Source organism: Neopsephotus bourkii, unplaced genomic scaffold (assembly GCF_033783945.1).
Source record: "Neopsephotus bourkii isolate Nb327-2 ecotype Australia unplaced genomic scaffold, CSIRO-AGI_Nbou_v1 NB_941, whole genome shotgun sequence".
NCBI lineage: Eukaryota > Metazoa > Chordata > Aves > Psittaciformes > Psittacidae > Neopsephotus > Neopsephotus bourkii.
Genome location: NW_026901435.1, coordinates 2,434,537 through 2,455,195, shown reverse-complemented (window position 1 = coordinate 2,455,195; position 20,659 = coordinate 2,434,537). Strand labels below are relative to the sequence as shown.

At 37.9% G+C, this 20,659-nt stretch overlaps 1 protein-coding gene across 3 annotated transcripts in view; it reads right to left on the bottom strand.

Annotated features, from left to right (window-relative positions):
• Positions 1-20,659, bottom strand: part of PHIP (pleckstrin homology domain interacting protein) — a 105,862-nt gene that overhangs the window by 62,485 nt on the left and 22,718 nt on the right. For all 3 annotated transcript variants that reach the window (XR_009726269.1, XR_009726270.1, XM_061358376.1), the window contains exons 8-15: positions 13,639-13,860; positions 12,949-13,049; positions 5,998-6,068; positions 5,130-5,230; positions 4,975-5,015; positions 4,490-4,588; positions 2,363-2,516; positions 1,265-1,399 (exon numbers count right to left, since the gene is read on the bottom strand). Coding sequence is in view for 1 of the 3 variants with exons in the window: in XM_061358376.1 (XP_061214360.1) it covers positions 1,265-1,399; positions 2,363-2,516; positions 4,490-4,588; positions 4,975-5,015; positions 5,130-5,230; positions 5,998-6,068; positions 12,949-13,049; positions 13,639-13,860 (924 nt within the window). In the remaining 2 variants the exon portion in view is untranslated. The remainder of the gene's footprint in view (positions 1-1,264; positions 1,400-2,362; positions 2,517-4,489; positions 4,589-4,974; positions 5,016-5,129; positions 5,231-5,997; positions 6,069-12,948; positions 13,050-13,638; positions 13,861-20,659) is intronic.

Genomic DNA, 20,659 nt, shown 5'->3' with positions numbered 1-20,659 from the left:
CTGTATAGCCATCTATAATTTAAATTCTGATAGCTCTTAAATAGGCTTGTCTTATAAAGAATAGATGAGCTCAGCCTCTTCTGACCTTAAATTCCATGAAAACTATCACATACATTTTGACTAGTACTAGAAAGGCAACCTAACCATGCAATGAGAACATACACCTCAACTGGTAACAGTGAATAGCAACGAGTAATGAAGACCTGTACTCATAGCTCCAAGACAATTGTCTCAGATCCTTCATAAGTCCAATTACAGAAATCAATGTAGAGGGAACACTACTGAACCTAGGTCAGTACTGAAGGAGTCTAGGCTCCTCTCTCCTCCATTAAACTTGGCAGAATTTCTTCAGAGACTTTCTGAACTGTACTGTACACTGTGAATCTCAGAATCTTTCTTTAGGCTCAGAATGACCTTCCTAGCTTGACTTCGTTTCTAAATGCTCCTTTCTTTGGCAAGTACATCTATGGCAGGTCTCTTCTTCAGATGACTTTCTTTGTGCTGGTCTCCAAGACTGCTATTCCACTATGGCTGAAGGCTGGATGAAGCCCATTTGCCTACTCTCAGCATTCTCAATGTTTCCTCATATTCTACAAAGACTTTTGTCACCTTCTCCAGGAGACAGCCTGAATTGCACAACACATCACTACCTTTCTGAGAAATAAAGGCATGTACAAAGACCCACTTAATATCAAGAAGCAGATGGAAATACCTGTTGTATCCATCTTCCAGAAGAATTAGTTTAGTGCAGAACAGACCAAATTTGAAACCTCCATGTGGAGAAGCTCTACACAGAAAGGCTGACAGCATTCTGTCCAATGGGCCCAGGCAGCACACAACAACATTGTACAAGATCAGGTGACTCCTGAAGAGCTTTAGCCAGATTAAGAATTAGTAATGCAAAAATAAACCAAGTTCCACCTTGGTTCCCCAGGCAGGAGACAGAGCACTGAGAAGCAGGGTCTCTGTCACCTTGTCTGTCTCCTACGCATGATCTCTGACAATGTAAGCTAGTATCTCAACATTACGTGAATGAAGCATATAGAAAGGTGACACTATGAAAAACAGAAAAAAAACAACTTTTTATGTTTTACAGATTTAATCTTTGCCCCATTAAACTGAATAGGAATCTATCTGGACTTCACTGGATGCAGGATCTTGCCCTGTACGCAAATGCATGCTTCAAGATGGCCTACGTAACATACTAAAAGCAAAAAGTTTAGGAAGGTTGATTTGGTGTATCTGCATAAAGCACAACAATTACCATATTGAAGTAAGACCGGACTTTGACCCCTCTTGCCAAATCCCAAACAATGACATTTCCATCATGTCCAGCAGAGAAGAGAACTCTTGGATCAAATGGATGAGGTTCAAGTACAAACACTTCATCTTCATGTCCCTAAAATTAAAAGATACAGCAAGATGAACAAGAGGATTGTCTTAAATACTTACCTAGGAATTCAATATAACAGCACTAGTAAAAGCAATATTAACCTAAAACAGTGCCCAGCAAATAAGTACTTTAAACATACTTTTTTTTTCCCCACTGCTATATTATACTCTTTTCTTTCCAGTTCCAATTTTACCTTCCTAAGAAGTATGTCAAGTATATCACCTTAACAAGTATGTCCTAATACTTTTGGTAGGATTTTAAAAGATTAGAGTCCATAACATTTGGTATTTTTGGTCTTAATGCTCTGCCTATTTCAAACTGTATAGCACAGTAGCAGTTAGAAATTTAATTTAGAACCATAAAGAATCAAATAGATACATAACTAAAAGCTAGAGAACAATATCTCCAAAATTAATACTGAATTTTAAAGCTTTCTATGAAATATTTCCATCTCTGGCTGAGCATCTAGTTACTTATTTTCTCAGTTACAAAAAAAGTATCAGACATAGATAAAAATGATGTTTGATTTAGTCTAGCTATAAGACTATTTTTTATACTCATTAAACAATTAAGTTGCAGAAATGACTTTGCTGAAACAGGGTAAATTTACCCATTAAAGGTATTTCAAAACATTTGTCAAATTAAATAAGGATAAAAAGAAACAACTGTTTCATTCTCTCCTTCAAGATCACACATTAGGGAGAAAAAGTCCAAAATTAGTTTCAGACATCTTGAACAGCAATGGTTATTTGAAACTTTAAAGCTTTATTTTCTAATAAGCAGCTGACAGACATCACTATTACCCTTCAGTTATCCAGAAACATTTGCTAAGGCAGTTTTCATACAGAAAAACAACCCCAAAACACCAGAAAAACCCAAACAAGCAAACAACAATAAAAACCACGTAAGGAGTAATTTTGATAATGCATTTTGCATTCAGGATTAAAACATCAAGATGGAACACCTTACCATGAGAATATGAATGAGTTGGCCAGTGAAAGAATTCCAAACTTTCAGAGTCATGTTATTTACTGCAGTTATAACAGAGTTGTCATGGCGGTCCCATGCTACCATGGTCACTTTCAGCTTTGTGATTTTATCTTCAACTCCTTGTAAACTTTGCCTAAAACAAAAGAGCAAAAAATTTTGAAGCAATCCTAGTTTGCCAAAACATTTTTATGTTCCTAACATGTGAAATACTTCTCTATTTTTCTTTATTATAAAGAGAAGCACTACTTCTTCAAGAAACCGAAGAAAAAAAGATGTTTTCTATCATGTAGCACATGCAAACACAAAACAATTCTAGCTTAAAAAATGACCAGAGTCCTCTTAGTATCTTAAAGAATATGTTGATCTGTTTTTCCAGAAAGTGCCCTCTGATACTTATGACCTAAGCCAATCCAATTTGACAGCTACAGTATTTGTTGTGACATGTGAAGAGTAAAAATTCAAACTACTCAACCAGTGAACAGTAATTTGTCCTGAGGATTATTTGTAACAAGTAGTTACAACTGTGGAGAGAACTATTCCTATATCTTTAAATGAGTTAAATTCTCAGCCTATATTTAGGTACTATACCACTACCCTTACATCACTTTACTATCAATAATAATGGTGCTTTACCTTGCATGTATTTTATTTTTATCCCTATGAAACCCCAACACTAGCCATCTGTAATACAATCTACCAGAATACTCCAAAATTCCATTTTTGTCACTGTGGTTTTAAGATGATTCAACACTGAATCCTCTAGTACATTAATTTCTGGGAAAACATCAACCAAATGCAACAACAGCATGTTACCACCAAGTAGGCAGACAACATACAGAATCTTCCATATAGTAAGCACTCCATTACACAGAAGTATATATTGAACAACTCAGTAACAGAAAATGCAGTTATAGCCAGATTCTCTTCTGGAGCCGTTGCAAAACCCAGGAGGCTTTACAAGCTGAATTCACTCTTTCCTTTCAGTGCAGTAATTTCATTTTCCTTGACAAAATTGTGCTTGTGCAGAAAACATCAAATTTGGAACTGCACTTAGCCTCTAGTGGAAAGGACAGAACAGCATTCAGTTAAAGGTGCTTTACTGAAATAAGCAGTTCAGTTCCTCAAAGAAGTTCACAGCATTTGTGACCATGATGAAGAATTCATTCCTATTTTTTACCAGGATTAGGTAAAACTAAGAATTCTTACATGCTGCACTTTAAGAAAGAGCAACTCAGTCTGTTCTCAGAGTACCAGTGTTTTATACGCTCCTGTCCAACAGTTTTATATCCTTGTTTTGTTGCATCTGCCCGTAACTGACGATACTCTAAGCTGTAATTTCATTAGACATTTTAATCAGATTTAGCCTTCACTTCCATCCCTCTCTCTCGGCCTCTCAGACATCCTTCCACAGGATTATACCTGAAGTAATTTTTTTTCCTTATTAAATATCATCCTTCAAATCACACAGAATTATTAGTAAGGGGAAAAAGGTTTACCCCTTAAAACTTTCTAATGTATTTTAGTTGGAAAAATCTCCTCCATGCCAAAATAAAACGGTGTAAGCCACAAGCCCTACTAAGTTATTCGCCATCTTCAAGGCCTCTTCTGTTGCTTGTTCCAGTGTACAGAAGTTTCCCATACCTACAAAGTCTTGTAAATTCTCAGCCTGTTTTAACAAATGAAAACCTGTGATTTATCTGCTCTGTCACATGGTACAAAAGAACCCAATACCGTTCTTCCAGGCATGCAGATTCCACGGTATGTTTAAGTATTACTAAAATGCAAGCAGTCTCAACAGATCCGAGCTGGTTTTCTCACTTCAGGAATAAATACCTATGTAAAAAGCCATATAAATTTGACCTTTAATGTGTTTTGAGTATCTTTTATTCTTTTAGTCTAACCAAAATACTAGTGGAGCTATTATGAGGACAAGCTACTTTCACAGCTGAATATATAGTCAAATATTTGTTTTCATTGGACTTCAAGAGCTAGACAAGCATATTGTGCATTTAAACAGTAATACTGTGAGAAGGCATTTCCCCCTTCTTCCCCATATCAATGGCCTTTAAGTATCTACCTGATAGCAGAACATTTTACATCACTTACCCTGCTGGGCGAGTAGCCATATCTAATAAAATGCTTTTCCATTCCTTTCGCTTAAATTGCCAGATTCGTGCTGTTCCATCACGGCTTCCACTCACAAATCTAACAAAAGAAGAAAAAACTTACTTGGACATCAAAGGCAGATCTGTATAGAAAAGACACTTGAAAACTGAAGTCCCAAAATTTAGAACTTGGAAAGGAAGCTGTAAGTAAGTCCAAACAGCGTCAGAATACTGTACTACTGGTGCAAAGTGAAAACCACCTCCTATACCAGTAAAAAAATTGAAGATCTGCAAAAGTGAAATCCTGAGCCCGCTGTATTATTAAAATAGAACAGCAAGAATCCAGTAGATACAGATTATTTAACTGGATGAACCTTAAAGCAAAAACCAGGTTTTTTTTTTTTAAACAGCTACTTCCAGCTGAAACTGATATTTACAAATGTCCACCAGGTCAAAAAACTAGCTCTGAATAAACAAATTCCTTACCTGCTACTACTATTAGAAAACTGAATGCTGTCAACTTTGTCCTATACAAAAAAAGAGTAGAAAAAGAAAAAAGTCAACTATGAATACAAAATATCCAAATTTATCCAAAGTATTACTTTAATCAAATACATATGTAATTTTTTAAAAGTATTTACAGTATGAAACTCCAACTCTGATATCTTCTCTGGCTGACCTGATCCAAAGAAATAAACCCTTATGATGTGATCTGTACTTCCAGTGGCCAGAAACATTCCACCTGAGAAAAACAAATAAGACTTAAGCAAAAAGGGCCATCTAATGTTATTAGAATATCTTCATACAGCTGTAACATTAAATACTTAAATGTATTCCCTTTATAGCTGTATCTCATTTCACCTATGTAACTAATCTTTAAATAAAAACAAGATTTAGAAACTCTGAAGTTTAATTGGAGTTAAATTACCTCACATATGCTCTCAGATAAATACAAATCTGTAGATGTACATGAAAGATCAGCTAACAACAGTAATTTGTTTGCAACTAAGGCCTTAGAAGCTTAAATCTTAACAAAAACTGAATAAAATTTGAGCTTTAGCAAACTTCCTGAAAACAAGTTTGTCATTCTGATACTTTATCCAATTATTTAGGTTGTATTCTTCAATTGCCAACTCTGGAATCTCCTTGTCCCCGTAAATTCCACCTCAGATAAGGCTGAATCTCAGGATCACTCTGACAAAAAGGTATACATCATGTTTTAAAAGACTGGCAGTCACAAGAGACTTACTTTCAACATTACTTATTAAACTGTTTTCAAGAATTTCCATATTACCAAGCATTAATGCATAGATTCTGAATTTCTATTTTAAGTTTTTGGGGTTTTAATAGCTATTTTAACTCAACTGCATCTTATTAACAAGAAATATGATACAGTAAATGTATTATACTTTTATCATTATACTTTCCAAATGACTTGTTATATCAATATACGGGAGAAAAAGAAAAACAAACAGAAAAACCCATAAACAAAAAACAGAAGTCTTTTACCAGCACTAAAAGAGGAACAGATCATTTGGACCCCAGGACGAGGGCGCTCTGTAAACTTCGTTGGCCTTGGACTAGAAATAAGGAAATAAGTTAAACAATTTCCTAATAGTGCTTCAAAAAATAAGTCAGTATCTTAGAAATAAAGCACAGAAGGATAAAATTAAATATGAAGGAACAGATGGCTGCCCATCTATAAACAATTTTGTGTGACTATGCTTCATGATCTGATCTTTAGGAAACTAAGACATCCAGATGGACTAAGTAATCCATGTATCAAGGACAGTTGTCTCACAACTTAAATACCATTCCCCTCTCCACTCCTGCTATACAACACACTCTTCCTAAGTCACCAGCAAAGCAGAACGGAAGGCATTAGAGCCAGTTAGTTGCCCATGATGTTCAGTTTTAAACCACTAGGTGCACTGGAACTCAGGTTTTCTCCTGCAGCACATGACTGCTTTCACAAGAGACAAGCAGGGCTTGCCAATCTTTACAGATGAATACAAGAGAAATTTAAATAAATAAATATTTGAATAAATAAAATATGCTATTAGAATATACCAGTTTATTCAGAGGACATGTACTCTTTGTGGGCTAGCTCCAAATAGTGCCCAAAGAATGGCAGGACAGTGGTTAGAAGTTTGTAAGGATTTTTACTTTATGGCCTGTGTTTTCTTTTAGACACTTCAGAACCTGATGTGCAAACAGAACTAAAGCTTCAATAGATTTAGCACTTTAAGAGTGTATAAAACCAAAACAAATCAGATCTGGCTCTTCAATCATTACTTCAATTCTGCTCATGCACTGCAGCAACCTCAGAACAGTAGGTGGTCCTGCACAGTATACCATCTGCAATCTTCACTCAAAGAACAAACTTACTAGGGAACAGCAGCATTACACCCACAACTGTCATCACTAAAGATCTGTTTCAACATAAAAAGAATGCATATTCATATCTTATCCAAAATTTTATCTTTCAAAAGCAAAATGGTCTATATAATTTATTTCAGCTGAAGGCAGATGTATAAGAGACCTTTCTCCACTAACCATCTATTGCTATCTCAAAGAAAGTAGTAAGCATTAAACTTCAGTGGTGCCTGTGTATAAAACGAAGTAATAAACACAATGAACATCAGTTAAATCTTTCTCAAAACTGTCCATTCAGTATAGGCTGTTTTCTGTGAACTTTTCTCCAGGAGTTTTAAGTTAATTCCCTGCAGACTTATGACAAGGAAACTTCTCAACAAGATACACAAAACAAGACAAAAGTCTTTTCTACAGCAGTTGAAACCCTTCTTAACTGAGATACTAACAAAAGAACTATCAGACGATTCAATATGCAGCTTACTTAATTTGGAGCAAGTGTAAATACATAAATAGACTGCTGTTTTCTTCCACTGTGGTTTGTGAACTCTGCCTTTGGAGTTAGGACAGCTGTAAAATAGAGCAAGTATGCACTTACGTTCTAGTTTGAATAACCAAGTTAAATTCTCCAACCTATTCCTCTCTAATGTGTGCTACTGTAGGCATTAGGAAACAAAAGATCATGTCATTCTTTTACGACAGAGCAGACTGTGGTCTTTGCAACATAAGCCAGGCAATCAGTATTTTTGGGAAGCAAGGTAAGGGGATAAAAGCGTAATTTTTTTGCAACATGCAGAAACCAAGCTAATTGTCTTGCTTTAAAACATTCTCAATCCAACTATTAAGTGGCTGGAAGGCACCAGGATACCTTCACAAACACTTGATAGACAGGTCCAGAAAAGCCCTGGTCAGACATTTTCCTCTTGGAGAGGAAAAGCTCAACATGAATCCAGAAATGAGACGCTGCAGTTCAAAAATAACCTGCACTTAGAGCAGCAGACAAAGAAGCCATTTGGTCTATAGGCCTCAAGTAAGGGACACTATCAGCCATATAAATGCCTCAAAATTAGGAATAGTTACCTAATTCAGCTCTACAGACTAACCTCAACCTGGACATGTAGTAGCTCAAGCAAGACTTCCCAGGAAACACCTGTGTGATATAACCTCTCCAAAAGAAGTCTTTGCTCACAAGCTAACAACCAAGGTTCAACATGTCAGAATTCCGATGTATGACCAGCCCCTTTAACATCAAATGCCTTCTGATTAAGAAAGGCAGATGGGAAGTATAACATCACACTGATGACAACTAAATCAACATCTTGTCCAAAACAGGAACATCAAAATCATCAGCACGTTTTCCCTATCCATTTTTTTTCATCTTTTTAAAATTATGGGGGAAAAACCCCAGTACAGTAAGCTCCTCTACCCAAATTTGTGAGACTGTTCTGCTGCCTTGGTCCTAGGGTCTGCCAGTAACAGACTGATAATGGAAACATGATCCAAACAGGTGGCAGCAGAAAACTCACCATCTTTCTGAGAGAAGACACATGTGCAAATATTTTGCACTGCAATTAATTTAACTTTGATGCACTGATCAATTGTAATAATCCTCCCTAAATTTGAGGCAGATTATTCTTCATTTTCTGTCTCCTTACTGTAAACTGACACAGAATCCAGCTCTTGTGTTTCCTATCACCATCCAGAATAACAACAGGAGACTAAATACAGGAAAAATCTTGGTTGCCTAATTTTTTAATTGTTTTCCCATCTTGTTTGGACCACATTCCTTGACTTCCTTACCTGCAGTAACAACTAACCTTACCATTCCTCTATATGGAAACCAGAATCTACCTGGAATGTTACTCCTTTTAGACATACACGGTAACTGCTTGGTCAGAAATCTCTTCACTGAAAGAAGAGAAGCACACTGGAAGATCTATAGTACTGAAGAACATGCATCCACACTAGTCACAGAAGCACGTGAACAAGGCTGATCCTTCTCCTTTGAACAACATGAGAATTCTGTGGTTAGCCATGCCAGTGATTCATCATACAGCACCAAATCTACTGTAATGTGTCCTTTTGCAATTTAACAAAACAGAGCTCTGTCACCAAGCATCTCCTGTCTGGGCCATATGTGTGACCTAGATACTGAACATGCCTCAATTAACGACATTATCATAAAAATTGGGAAACCAACATAGGAAGTCTCTAATTTCAGAGATACTATTAATACTGCAGCAGAGCTGCCGGCAAAGCTGAATACAAGGATTTTTGAGAACTGAGAATGAAGCAAAATAAACATTTGCAGAGATTAAAAAAAAATCACCACCAACAAAACAACAAACTAAAATAAAACCAAACAGAAAACAGAACTGGCAGAACTGGGATAGGGCACTAGACACTAGGAGGCTTAAAAGATGTCAAAGTCCATTTTAATGGCAAATACTACAGTTTTCAAGGTAGTGAGTTTTCCAGTTTTTCATGATCTGTTGAGACAAATGATTGCTCCATCATATCTTGATCTTGCAAGTGCGGAATAAAGAACAAAAATTTCACGTTTCCTCATCTCCTGACGAAAAGGGAAAGAGTCCCTTCAAAGGGAGTTCTTCCCAGGAGGGAGTAAGTCCAATTTTCATTTAAAGTTGATAGAGTTGATCCAGTAGACTTAACCATAAAGCTGGTTTCCACTGAAACAGTTTTCAGTGTAGTTAAGAACAAAACTGGTAGCTTTTAATTCAAGAGCACTCAGAAGACAGTAGTGTATGCAAACGCTGCCTCTCCCATATTTCATGGGAAAAGTTCAGCAAAGTACTGCTGGCACTGCCAAAAATCTTGAAACTACAATCAACCACATGATCATCATGAGGCTGCGCAACAGCTCATAACCTTAATTTACTGCCAGATGATTCAAGTAGTGCTGAGTATAAAAAACAGGGGTGGAGTATAGGTAGATACAGAGTTTTTTTCTTTTAAACAGATGAAATTTCAAGACTTCACCACCAGTCCCCATTTAAAGTACTGGATGATTCAGTAACACTTTCATCACTGATAACAATTGTATTCTTGATGGACAGGCTGTAGTGACGCTCAGGAAGAACATGAAATCAAGTTCTGACTTAAGGCATGTGATAGCACCCTTCTTCACCTGTACAACTCAGATCTTTTGGTCTTGCTTGAAAGCTCCCATTTCCTAAGCTTCCTTGGGTGGGAGTGGTACTGCAACCATGAGACATGGCTGCAGGCTCAGAGCCTGAATAATTGTTGGAAGAGATCTTATTTTCTCTGCCAGCTTTCTTCTGTTTTAGAGATACTTAACAGAAACAAGTTTGGTTTTTTTTCTGTATAGATAAAAGGAAGAACAAACTTCCCACCCCACCAGTTTATTTTCTCCTCCAGATAGCCTACATGTCATGTTTTCTAAAAAAAATTACCTCACAATAGGCCTTTTGAAGAAAAGTAACTGGAACTCTATTTTTCTTGACACTCTTATATTGCTAGCACTTGTTTTCCCCCATTATTGAATGGATTGCATGTTGCTGCAGTTCTAGAAGCAGATCCAAATCTAAAGGTGTAAGGAAGTGCAATCACTTCACTGAAGACTGTTATGACACTGACCATCCACTGCAGCTTACTTGTGGAAAATTACACTGGACTCTTAGTTTCCAGGTATCACTTATTTTGGTTTACTGGAATATGCGTGGCAACCACAGCTAGAAAAGTTTATAGTTTAGCTGTAAGTAAAGCTGTAAGTGAAACTTCCCATAACAAATTCTCCTGAACTAGTATACTGTTCAGTTCAGGAAAAGATACATGAAGACTTTGCTGTGTGTCCATCTATTTTGATATTGTATGTGACAATCTGCTTTTCCCAGTCCAAAAGGACGTATCTGTTTCTTATTTAGACTTTACCATATTTTTATCAAGTCTTAATCATATAACCATAAATTCTTCTAGTCTTATGTTGGAACAAAAAGTGTTGGATCAAAAAGTGTCAATTACTTCAAATACTTAACAGGTTTACCAAGTCCAAACAAAGATTCAAGACCAGCATCCTGCCTCCAAAGTAGCCAAAACTGAAAGTGTTAAGAGCAGAAAAAGCACAGAGTGATGCCTTTTAAACCTTCCTATAATGCTTAATATTCTGTGGCAAGGAGTTTCATAACTGTCTGCTTTGTAAAGAACCATCTCCTTACAATTTGGAATTGGCTACCCTCACTTGATATCCTCTAGTACAGTAAGGGCCAAAAAGCAGTTATATGCCCTCCTCAAGACACCCATGACTCTTCATGTTTCATCTTCATGCATTCATCTTTTTTCCACCCTGAAGAAACAGAGCTTAAAGGGTTCCTCTGTCTTCTCAAACGCAATGTACAAAATATTTCCAGAACAGAAGGTAGAGATGACACAAATTCCAGTCTCAAAACTTTATCTGCATTCTGTGGTTAATCACTGCCATGACTTTGTTTTCCAGACCACTTCCTTGCTGAACTGCACTTCCTTCAGCTGCACCAGACAGCTGAACTAATCTCTATGCCACTGCCTGATCACATCTGCTGTGACTACTCAGAAGTGAAAGCATTACTAAAAAATCCTTTATTCCTTTAATATTTTCTGAGTTCATCTGACTGTAAATTTTTATTCTCCATTTTATTCTCCATATCACCATGGAAAGGAATGAGTTGAGAATCCCCTACCATAACTGACGTCAGCTTTCTCACTCCGTAAGTTTTACCTCAAGTTAAACCCCATGCGACCCCATGATTCATCCAAAAATTCATGATTTCTAAACATTCAACTCCCAGCTCATATATTATAACCCACTTAACTCTCATGGACTCCGCTATTCTCCAATGACAGTATTTGTTTCAAAATTCAATTCCATAGACTCAAACTTTACTTAGGAAAAGGAGAAAAAATAAAGAAAGAATGTGAGAGAAACGTGGGCTCGAAGGTTTACAAATCAGGCAGATTAAGATTTCATCTTGTCAACAAGAGCTCAGACTTAAGAGACATTAAGAAAAATAACGTGGTGGCAACTCCTTCACACATTAAAAATAAGCATGTAAGCCATCTCCTCCTCTCAGTAAGAAAGAGTCTTAATTTGATTACAGCATGCACCAGTCAACAGAGGATTAACAGCCTGAGAAGCAGCTTCATCTACAGTATCAAGAGAGCCAAAATGCCCAGAGAATGACAAAATAGTTCAGGGCCAGACAACTAGAGAAGTATCTGAACAAACATATCTACAAGCCCTACATAAACCTGTTGCACTTCAGGAGAGTAATTCTAACAGCAATTATCAAACTACAAGAAAATGGGACCTACCTGCCAGGAGAAAACATCTGTAAGAACATATCCCATCCCCAAAGCTAAATCACTAATGATTACAAAAACAACTGTTTCTAATTTTAAGCTACAGGTATTTTGTGATAAAGGAAAAGAAGGAGAAAAAGCATGTGAAAGCCAATTAACAAGTTAATTTAAAACAAACTGTCTCTATTTGAGAGTCCTGACAACATCAAAAATGTTTTATGCTTTGAAAGCAGAAACTTCAGGCTCAGCTTCAGCCACCAAAACACAGCTGCCCAAGAATTCTGCCTCCTGCCATGCTACTGTAAAGAGCAACTAAGAAAAGGTAATACAGATAAGGAAAGAACAAACATCAAAAATACCCATTCCTACTAGGACATTACAGTCTCCTAAAATCCCTGGATTTTCAACTCTAAATTGCAATCATTTTATCAACGTAATTTTAATTTCATTTGGGCTTGAGGTCAGAACAGAACCAAAAAGTGCCAACTTTGACATTACAAAAAACCCCACAATACCTCATTAGACTTTTTTACAAAAGTGACAGAGATACAGCAAAAGAGTAAAAACAATACACATGCTTCACTCCACAAAATGTTGTATGATCAATTTAGTCCTTAAAACACAAGCAAGCAATAGCTACATCACACAGTGAACCAGCCAGTGACAAGTTTTGGTTTAGTCAATTTTTTATCTCAAACATTTGTACATTATTCTTAACTACAAAAAAAAAACAACAAACCCAAGAAAGCAACTAATAAAACAGCAACTAACTTTATTTTAAGGGTGCCAGCATCCCACAGCCAGAAGCATATTGTTCCATCTGCCCCAGTTGAAGACAAGTATCGCTTTGAGCCACTGCACAGTGGAGAGAACTGGCGGAAGAAATAAAAAGAAAAGGTCTCCTGTTAATCTGTTCCAGATGTTCTAAGAAGTTCCTCAAGTCATTGACTTCTGACACAAAACTGTACTTTGGGAAAGTAAATTATAACTCACACCAAAATAACATGCTGCTGCTCAGAGCTAATCTCTTCCTTCAGAATAACCCTTCTGGGTTACTTGCCAAAGCACTCTGGATTCTCCCTCCCCACAACCCATGTTGCGCAACAGTACGAAACTCTAAACAGAAACAAACCAAAGTATTCAGCAGTGACTGCAGTTCTTACTCAATGTACCTGCACTATGAATCACAGCCTACAAAGGAGCTATACTTCAAAACAGAACTGCCCACATGTGCCATTCAACTTTTTTTGAACAAGAATTATGCGAGGTATTTTTCAAGGGTCACGCATTTTGACAATAGTCACGTGTTATTTCACAATGTGTACCATGAAAATTCCTTCTCACTTCATGGCTCTGTTGCCAGCCATGCATTTTTATTACAAAGAACATTCTTGGGTGGTTCCTTTTGCAGTCAAATGATTCATTTTCTTGCTCAGGTGAATTTGCGAAGCAAAAACCTACCTGCAATGATGTTATAGATGCACTGTGGCCCTGCAGAACTGCTAAGGGTGCACAAGTTCGAAGGCACCAAACTCTGATCATTTTATCACAGCTTCCAGCAGCTATCATGGTGTTTTCATAGTTGACTGCCATATCAGATATTTCAGCTGCATGCCCTCTTAGGGTAGCCAACAATCTTCCATCATCTGTTGCCCAGATTTTTACAAGGCAATCATCTGATCCCTAGAAGGCAGAAATCATTTCAACCACACCATTAGTGATTTTGATGACACAGTTAACACAATTAACCAAAAAACAGAACTAGTGGCATACAGAGATAAACATTCCCCCCCCCGCCCAGCTTTCAACAATTTTCACATTGCATTCAAAACACAACATGAGATTACATTTTCAATAGTATATGCAAAGCATAAAGCATTTATAATACAGATCATAAATCCTGCAGCAAGTTGGATTTATGCTCTTCAGCAAGACACTTTTTGCAAAACTCCAGCCCAAATTGAAGAAGCTGTTGCAATACACTGAAATAAAAATTTACATTAAATGTGAAAGTGAATTACGAATTGGTGTAGCGTCTGCCTGTTAGCATTATACCCACTTACGTACCTTATCTTCCTAGCTTGATCTTCATGCCCTACCAGCATTAGTAGTATGCTTACCAAGTAACAGTGAGGTAAAGAGCCTGTTTTAACAGCTAAGCCATTATTAAGATGGAGTACCATAAATCAAAGTTGTCGTTCACATCAACGAACATCAAAATGACCACTTTTTGTCAACAAACTTTACAGGCTTCACTACCTATTCATATTTAACTCCTATACTGCTGATCTTCCCACATCATTGTAACATCTGCTTGGCTGCATACAACAAAGTCATGGCCCTAGCAAGAATTTCAGAACTCGGCCTTTCATTTTTTATTGCATCTGAAAGTGTTTTCACAGCTCACTCGACACAATGGCATTTGAACACTGCAAAGAGACACTGACAGGAGAATTGCTGTAAACGTTTCACTCATTTGCTTAGGTTCAGAAGCAATACAAAGCCAGGAGTTGGGTTTTAACATGCGGACCACTGATCTGCTACTGGACACAAACATGTGCCACAGCAAGCTACAATGTGACACCATTGTATTATTTCACCTGGGTTTTCCTCTTTTATCTGTGTACATAAATTCTATAGGATTTATTCTTTATGGACGTCAGAAGGCAAGGCAATAGTATCATCCACCTTTTATAAAAAAAGGTATCCAAAGTACAACAGCCACATTTTTAAAAGACTGGCAAGCATTCAGTAAATGCAAGCATCTAACAACCAGAAGTCTCATATTTAGAGGCTATTTTCAACATTACAGCTTTTACAAACAGGCAAATTATAGATATTTTCCTTATTTAGTACACTCTTAGACTACATTCATGCAGCTACAGAAATTCCACACTGCCATAGCCCAATTTTGCTACTGTTCTGGGCAGCCCAATTCCAGAACACCAATACCCAGCTTGGCAGGGTCTCACTGATGCAGCTACTACATGTGGAGTAGAGGCAAACACTCCAAGGCAATGCTCTCAGGAAGGAACCCAGGTACATCCTGAAGCTACTGGAATGCAGAAAAGAATTTAGAAAGCTTTCTTCTTCCCTTTTCTAAATAAATACTGACTAGCCTGTTTACATTAATGCTGATGAACAGGCAATTTACTTTCCCTTATTTCTTTAACTTTGTATTACTACTATATTTCAGAAAAGTCAGTTCTCCACCTGAAAAAGCAGCTAAATTTTACTCCTTAGTTCAGATTCAAAACTACGATTTGGGAGAAGAAGAATACCATGCATGCAGTTACTTAACAATTATATACCCAATTCTCATTTGTAGCAACACCCTGCAAACCAGGCAACTTCCTCAGGCTTACATTTTGTTCAGTGAACAAGAAGTTGTTTCTGGCTCACAGGCAATTATCCACAGCAGTTTCTCTCTTCCTTATTTATATCAATTTGGACAAAACACACACACCTCTCAACACAAGGAGATACAGCTACAGCCCCAGTTTGTGAAACAGTTGAAAGCAAGCTGATTGTATTTAGGTACACTGAGAGCACACATTTTTCTACAGTTCATAAATACAGGTTACTCTCTACAGGTCTTCAGTATTAGCAAAAAGGCTACTTTGGAGCACTGGTGACATTTTAACCCCACAGAATATCTTGCAGGGGGGCTCCAGACACATGAAATCAAGGTAGTTTAAAGGTATAGCCTACACTATTTCTACTTATGCATAAAACTTCCACACTGAAATTGTGGTAAACATCTGCCTTATTTAACTGCTAGACTGCTGCAGTGACAGCCCAGGGAAAATAACCAGACTCTGCAGATTGGAACAGCAACGGACAGACAGAACCACTGAAGTTTAGGCTGAGAAAGTTGGGGCTAGGCTGAGAAAGTTGGGGCTGTTCAGCCTGGAGAAGGCTGCGTGGAGACCTCATAGCAGCCTTCCAGTATCTGAAGGGGGCCTATAGGGATGCTGGGGAGGCACTCTTCATTAGGGACTGTAGTGACAGGACAAGGGGTAATGGGTTAAAACTTAAACAGGGGAAGTTTAGATTGGATATAAGGAAGAAATTCTTTCCTGTTAGGGTGGTGAGGCACTGGAATGGGTTGCCCAGGGAGGTTGTGAATGCTCCATCCCTGGCAGTGTTCAAGGCCAGGTTGGAGGAGGCCTTGGGTGATACGGTTTAGTGCGAGGTGTCCCTGCCCATGGCAGGGGGGTCGGAACTTGATGATCTTAAGGTCCTTTCCAACCCTAACTATTCTATGATTCTATATTTTAAGCGGAAACCGACCTCTGGAGAACATCTAGCCCAACCCCCTGCTCAAGTACAGCCAGCTAAGCAGGTCACATAGGACCATGTATCAATCATTTCAATTCTGTTACCTTCTGCACACTTACTGAGGATACCCTCTGTCCCATCACCCAGGTCCTTAAAGAATGTGTTAAAACATACTGGCCATACTACCAAACCCTGTGGTACACCCCTGGTGACTGGCCTCCAACTGGACTTTATACTGTTAACCACAACCCTTCAAACCTGGCAGTTCAGGCTATTTTCAATCTCACTGTACTCCCCTAGCCTGTACTTCATCAGTTTGTCAGTAATGATGCTACGGGAGACAGCGCTGACAGCTTTGCTAGTCAGGAAAAACTAGCCATCCACTACTATCCCTCATCCAACTTAAGTCATTTAATTGTGTAAGGCTATCAAGTTGGACAGGAATAATTTCCTCTTCATAGATCTATGCTGATCACCTTCTTGTTTCGTTTGGTAGCGGCTTTCAGGAGGATTTGCTCCATCAGCTTCCTAGGTGATTGACATGAAGGATTTTTAATTTCCTAGAATAACTTGCCCTTCCTGAAGGCAAGAGGGACAGTTGCTCTATTCCATTCCTCACGAATCTGTTATCATCATGGCCTTTCAAGGACAATCAAGAATGGCCTCACAGTGTCACTGGCCAGTTCCCTCAGCTCTCCTAGACCCATCTCTGTTAATGCAGTTATACAATCCAAGGAAAAAGAAAGTAATCTATAGGCAAAACTGCACAATAACCAGTGAACCCCTCTGTTTTACACCAAAAGTCCTAAACTTCAAGCATGCTAGAGCACCCTACTAACAAGCACCATTTTGGACAGTGCCACAACTGTTTTCTGAGCATTAATCTTCAATTTTTCTATTATCCTTCAGCATTATCATTAGAAAATAAGTAAATAAATATAAGGATCAGAGCAGCCTAGAAGCAAGTACAATACAAATTCTGTGTTTTTTCTTAATTTCATCTAAACTAGGACTCTGATAGTCATATTAATCACAACTCAGCAACCCAAGTATATATTAATTCAATTACTTGGTGTGAACCTCAAAAGTCCTTCTGAGATATCAGAACTTCTTCAAATTGTACCCTCACAAACTGTAACAAGTGCTTGCAGTCTCTGCTCTTTGCCCCACCATGTCAGACTGCACGAATATGAAAACAAAGTGCTCAGTACTCTAGCTTGTTCTCTTTCTCTCTCAAAATCTTAAGCCCTTGAAAAAAACATTTCCTTCTAGATCATTGACCTTGTTTTGATTCAGACCCACCGAACTAAGATTCAGTAAATGAACCTACTGTGCACCTTATTCTACCTTTATTGCTACTTCCCTTCAGAAACAGGTCTTAATAGGTAGAACTTAGGACCTCCAAAAAGATGCTCACCTATACATGACTTCTACAAGAAAAAAGGAAGATTCAAGGACATTCTGAACTGCCAGTTGTTGAACTGCATTTAAACGTAGTTGTTAATCTTACTCCTATAGAATACCTTGAAAGAAACACACAATGTTATTTGTTAAAAAAAAAACAAAAAAACAAACCAAAACCAAACAGAACTGATTAGCTCAACCACAGAATGTTTTTGACAACCATATATACACAGGCTAATTTCACTTGTAGCTTGATTTATTCACTTGTAAGTTGCTAAGAAGCTAAAGAGAAGGAAAAAGGTTGGTAAACAAGCTCAGTAATGCACTCTTTCACATGAATTCTAATGAACAAGTTAACACAGGTTTACAACGGAACTAGCAAACTTGCTGTTTAGAGCTTTATAAGCAGTTTAGAGGAAAAATGGGGCCCTTTATCTCTAAACTCTGTTTATAAAGCTCTAAGCAGATTCAGTTTTAATCCCTTTGCTTCCTTAAAAACAAACACAAGAGCACTCTATAAAGCTGTCAGATTTGGATTTTTTTACCCATGCTCACAAAGTTCCTGCAACTCTTCCTATATTCTAGATTCCAATTTGCATTTCTGCATCTAAAGCTTCAGAAAGTTTGAAACTCTTCATAATTATCTGAATAACAGTATCAGCTCATTCTGTTCTACTGTTATCATGATGTTAGACTTAACAACATGAAAAAGCTTGTGCATTCTTCTCAAAACTGCAGTCAGCACCAGAACACCCCAAGAAGCAGAGAAGACAACAAGGGTGTGCATGCACATGTGTATGCGTAAAACTGATGCTGACAAATAACAGCTTCACTGCTCAGAAGAGAGACGTGAAAGCAGAAGGGAATGCAGAACCCCAAGCTTCCAAAACACTATAAAAGGTGAAAATAATTCACATGTGGATTTACCTCCTTCTCAAAGCAGTACACGCATGAGAACAGAACCAAGCCATTAACATTAACTGCATCATAGTCCAGAAACCTCAAACCACTGGTCCTGTTTTTCTTGGGGCTGCACAAATTAATTAAAAAATACGCCACTGACAGAACTATGCATATTACATCAAACACGCTTCTGCAATTCTCACATTGTACAGATCAATATTATGAATAAGCTGCTGACTTTACAGCAAAATTACAGCCTGCAGACATTTTACCAGATGAACAGATTGTTCAAAGCACAGGAAAAAAAGAAATAAAAGAGAGAGAAGTCAACCGATAATCAAAACCCCGCATTATGAGAGCCCTAAAATGCTGCCTGCAAAGCGTAACTGATGGGCAGCAACCTGCACATAGACAACCTGAATATGTAAAAGGGTCAGCAAGAAAAGCAAAGCTAGTTCTGGGACACAATGTCACCTGGAGGGTCCTCAGAGCTCTACTTAATAACAGCAAACCAAGGAAAGAACATCAGCATAAAACAAGCCTGCTCCCTACCAGCTGACTATAGTATAGCTATAGAGGAATGTGTGTATGTCTCCACGGCAGAGGAAAATAAAATTACTGTTAGCAAGTCTTAACAAGAAAAAAAGAAAGGGGAAAAAAAAGGGAAGAAGAAAAAAAAACATGACCTCAAATAAAGCTGTAAATTCTGTAGCATCTTGGCAAGATTCAATATTATAATCCCATAAATTTATTTGAACTCTATCTGAATTGAATGGGACAATTCGCTACTAGCAAAGGCACTGGCTTACACCACAGCTCAGGTTTCCAAGGTTATATCTGCAACTGCTATGAATTATGTGCCTATTAAAAAGCATTTGTCAAAAGTGAATCCTAGAACAAGTTCAGCACCAAGAGAACTAATGACAGCATTGCTAAGGTATGGAGTAAAACTGGTTCACTTTCCTACTACTACACACACTTGTGGGCTGAAATGAAACTGCCAAGAAACATCCGAATTAATCTTGGATTGGAAATCTTACACAGGCTATTACACAATGCTGTTTATTATTCCTTAGAAAGAATAACCTCAAAGGAGACAGGATGATAAAGGTGGGGAAAATGGAGACAGCCGTCTTTCTCTGCAGTCAGAAAGTTAAGTAGCTCAGGAACCAGAAAGACAATGCTTGTTTCTATTACGCTGCATGAGTTCTGCAAGTCATGCTTTTCAAGATAGACAGAATACAAAGTCTCATGTATCATTTTCTTCACTGATGGCTGATAGGTCTTTTACCCGAGTCTTTGCAAGTAAAGATACCTTAATTATAGTTAATTAAAAAAAACCCTAAATTACCATAGTTTGTGTATTATGAATATTTTTGTATATTAAAAAAAAAAAAGAAAAAAGAAAACAATTTAAAAACCAGTGTGTAAAAGGTTGATCTTCAGAAACACCTAGTGAAAACCATACAAGAATATAAACAGAAACAATCATTGCATGAGTTTGTGGTGGGCTGACCCTGGTTGGACACCAGGTACCCACCAAAGCCACTCTGTCATCGCCTTCCTCACCTGGACAAGGGGGAGAAAATGTAACAAAAGGCTCATGGGTGAAGGTAAGGACAGGGAGAGATTGTTCACCAAATCATAAGAATGCTTCCCCCACAACCTTTCCCTTCTTCCTGGGCTTGACTTTACTCCTGATCTTCTCTACCTTCCCCCCAGCAGCACAGAGGCATGGGGAACTAGGGTTGTGGTCAGTTCACCGCACGTTGTCTCTGCTACTCCTTCCTTCTCAGGAGGAAGAACAGAGTGGGGGTCACCCCATGGGAGACAGTCCTCCACAGACTTCTCCAATGTGAGTGCTTCCCACAGGTGGCAGTTCTTCATTAACTCA